The following is a 2,211-nucleotide window of genomic DNA, read 5'->3' on the forward strand; positions in this document are numbered from 1 at the left end:
AACACGCACAGTGAGGTCGTTGCCACTTGCCAAGTTCGCTGGGCAGGAATCCTCTGTTTGCTTCGAGCTGCTTGCAGACACTCAGTATGATCGTCTTCCTGCTTCTTTTCCCAGTTGAATAATCTGAACCTATGTAGTTGATTGTTGGTATTTGATTGTCTTACAATCATTTGACTTAAAATTATATTTACATGTACAATATTTTTTTTTGCAATTAGTTGATCCTACGTGCAAATACATACATAATTACTTTGTTTGCTAAGTAGTTGTGCTTACTTTTGATCACATAGAAAACGAAACCAAGCATCATATGACATGCACTCCAATGCTAATATGTGCATGACCAACATGTCGCAATGGGTAGTGTGTGTTCCACGTTTGGGAGTAATGCATGCTTCATTAGTTCTCTTGCATGAAGTAATCAATTTATGATAGTAAATGTTTCATTAAGGATGCAAATTTATAAAGCCATAAAACTAACTTAACTTGTGGTCTTTAAGGGTCATATGTTCTTGTTTAGATATAATGTGACATTGTGCGCCAATGTCTCCTCCTCTAGGAGATGCAGGTAAAGAGGAAGCATCATCCAGTTTCTCGCCCCCGCCCCCCTAGCTAGTTTCTGAACACACACCCCTCCCATGGGTTTTAGTTGCTTCCAGCTCCATTCAGGGAGCTGTGATGACGTGCCACTTGATTTCCATGTGCAGCAAAATGGCCACTATGAGCTCCATTCTGTTGATAGTTCATTTGAACCTGCTGGTGGATCGATCGTTCCGTTTGCAACCTTCTATCATGGGTCATATCCACAAGGCACAACCAAGAAAGATGTCGCTGACGGTGCTTCACCGATCATTCATAATCCTGGACCTCACTTGCCTCTCTTGTCGGCAAAACCGGAGATTTCACATCTCATAGAAGGTGGAATGGGATCACACAAGACGCATGAGATGAGCGGCAGGTTTATTCCAAGAAGGAAGGCCTCGAGTAAGGCTGTGAAGAAGGCTAACGTTGTCAAAGGGCAATGGACACCGGAAGAAGACAGGTAAATTGGAACAGTTTATGCATGCCTTGTTAAATATTGCCTCCACCAAAACTAAATGCTATTAGTTGCTTTCTGCATGTTACCAATGAGTTTGTTCTTGCAAATTTTAACAGGAAATTAGTAAAGTTAGTGGAACAGTTTGGACTGAGGAAGTGGTCTCAGATGGCGCAAATGCTGCCTGCAAGAGTAGGAAAGCAGTGCAGAGAAAGATGGCACAACCATTTGAGACCTAACATCAAGGTTTGTCCCTCTAAATTCTGTGTACTATTCATGCTTTGGAATAAAAAAATTGTGCATGGAACCACAAATGCAGAAAGATACTTGGAGTGAGGAGGAAGATATGGTTCTGATACAAACGCACAAGGAGGTTGGCAACAAATGGACAGAGATAGCTAAGCGCCTCCCTGGGAGAACAGAAAACTCCATAAAAAATCATTGGAATGCAACAAAGAGAAGGCAATTTGCGCGGAGGCGGACCCGCAGTAGAGCTAAGAATCCCAAATCAGGGACCCTTCTACAAAACTACATCAAAAGCCTTGGGATTGGCTCTAGCAAGGTCATTGTTCCTCTAGATCCGAAAGAACCTCCATTGTCAGCATCTTCACCAGCAACCCCAACACAAAATCGGGCACATATGAATGATAATTGGCCAGAATCCAACCCATCCAACATAATGCTCACCCAAGGAATATTCAGCACAGATAAGAGACAGATTCACTCATGTGAAGAAATTCTAGTTCCCACATCTGATGACTTTTCTGTGGATATGTGTGATGGTTTATTTAACGCAGAGGAGGTGCAATACCAGGCTTACAACATAGATGATGATGTTCACATGGACTATATCATCTACCATATTGATTATTCTATTAAGATTGAGCATGAGATAGATATGGATATGACATGGGATGACGATGCACTCTTAAACATTGAATCTGGATGATTGCCATTGACGATGCCGGCCGGCCCAGCACAAATCAAAACTGTGCATGTGAAGGAGGAGGAGATGGATCTAGTTACACATCCACAAACTTGCAGCTAGAGGACAAGAAAATAACCAGTGATATTATTACATATGTGTGCTATTTATACGGAATATGACGAACTTTTGGTTGTACTATGGGACATCCTATTTATAGATGATATGACGACCTTCTGAATGCTTTCTA

General features: G+C 41.7%; 1 protein-coding gene across 1 annotated transcript; it reads left to right on the forward strand.

Annotated features, from left to right (window-relative positions):
- Positions 1 to 638: 638 nt before the first annotated feature.
- On the forward strand, positions 639 to 1,985 carry LOC123097595 (transcription factor MYB4-like). The gene is made up of 3 exons (XM_044519379.1): positions 639 to 1,042; positions 1,156 to 1,282; positions 1,356 to 1,985. Exons 1-3 carry the CDS (start codon positions 639 to 641, stop codon positions 1,983 to 1,985), a joined length of 1,161 nt encoding a protein of 386 aa, XP_044375314.1.
- Positions 1,986 to 2,211: the final 226 nt, after the last annotated feature.

Source organism: Triticum aestivum, chromosome 1B (genome assembly GCF_018294505.1).
Source record: "Triticum aestivum cultivar Chinese Spring chromosome 1B, IWGSC CS RefSeq v2.1, whole genome shotgun sequence".
In the NCBI taxonomy this organism is placed as follows: domain Eukaryota; kingdom Viridiplantae; phylum Streptophyta; class Magnoliopsida; order Poales; family Poaceae; genus Triticum; species Triticum aestivum.

What these genes read in the sequence shown, in the direction of transcription:
- LOC123097595 (XM_044519379.1), top strand. Translation starts at nt 639, where the DNA reads ATGGGTTTTAGTTGCTTCCAGCTCCATTCAGGGAGCTGTGATGACGTG. An exon ending in TGGACACCGGAAGAAGACAG is followed by an intron (nt 1,043 to 1,155) that starts GTAAATTGGAAC and finishes AAATTTTAACAG; the next exon opens with GAAATTAGTAAAGTTAGTGG. An exon ending in ATTTGAGACCTAACATCAAG is followed by an intron (nt 1,283 to 1,355) that starts GTTTGTCCCTCT and finishes CCACAAATGCAG; the next exon opens with AAAGATACTTGGAGTGAGGA.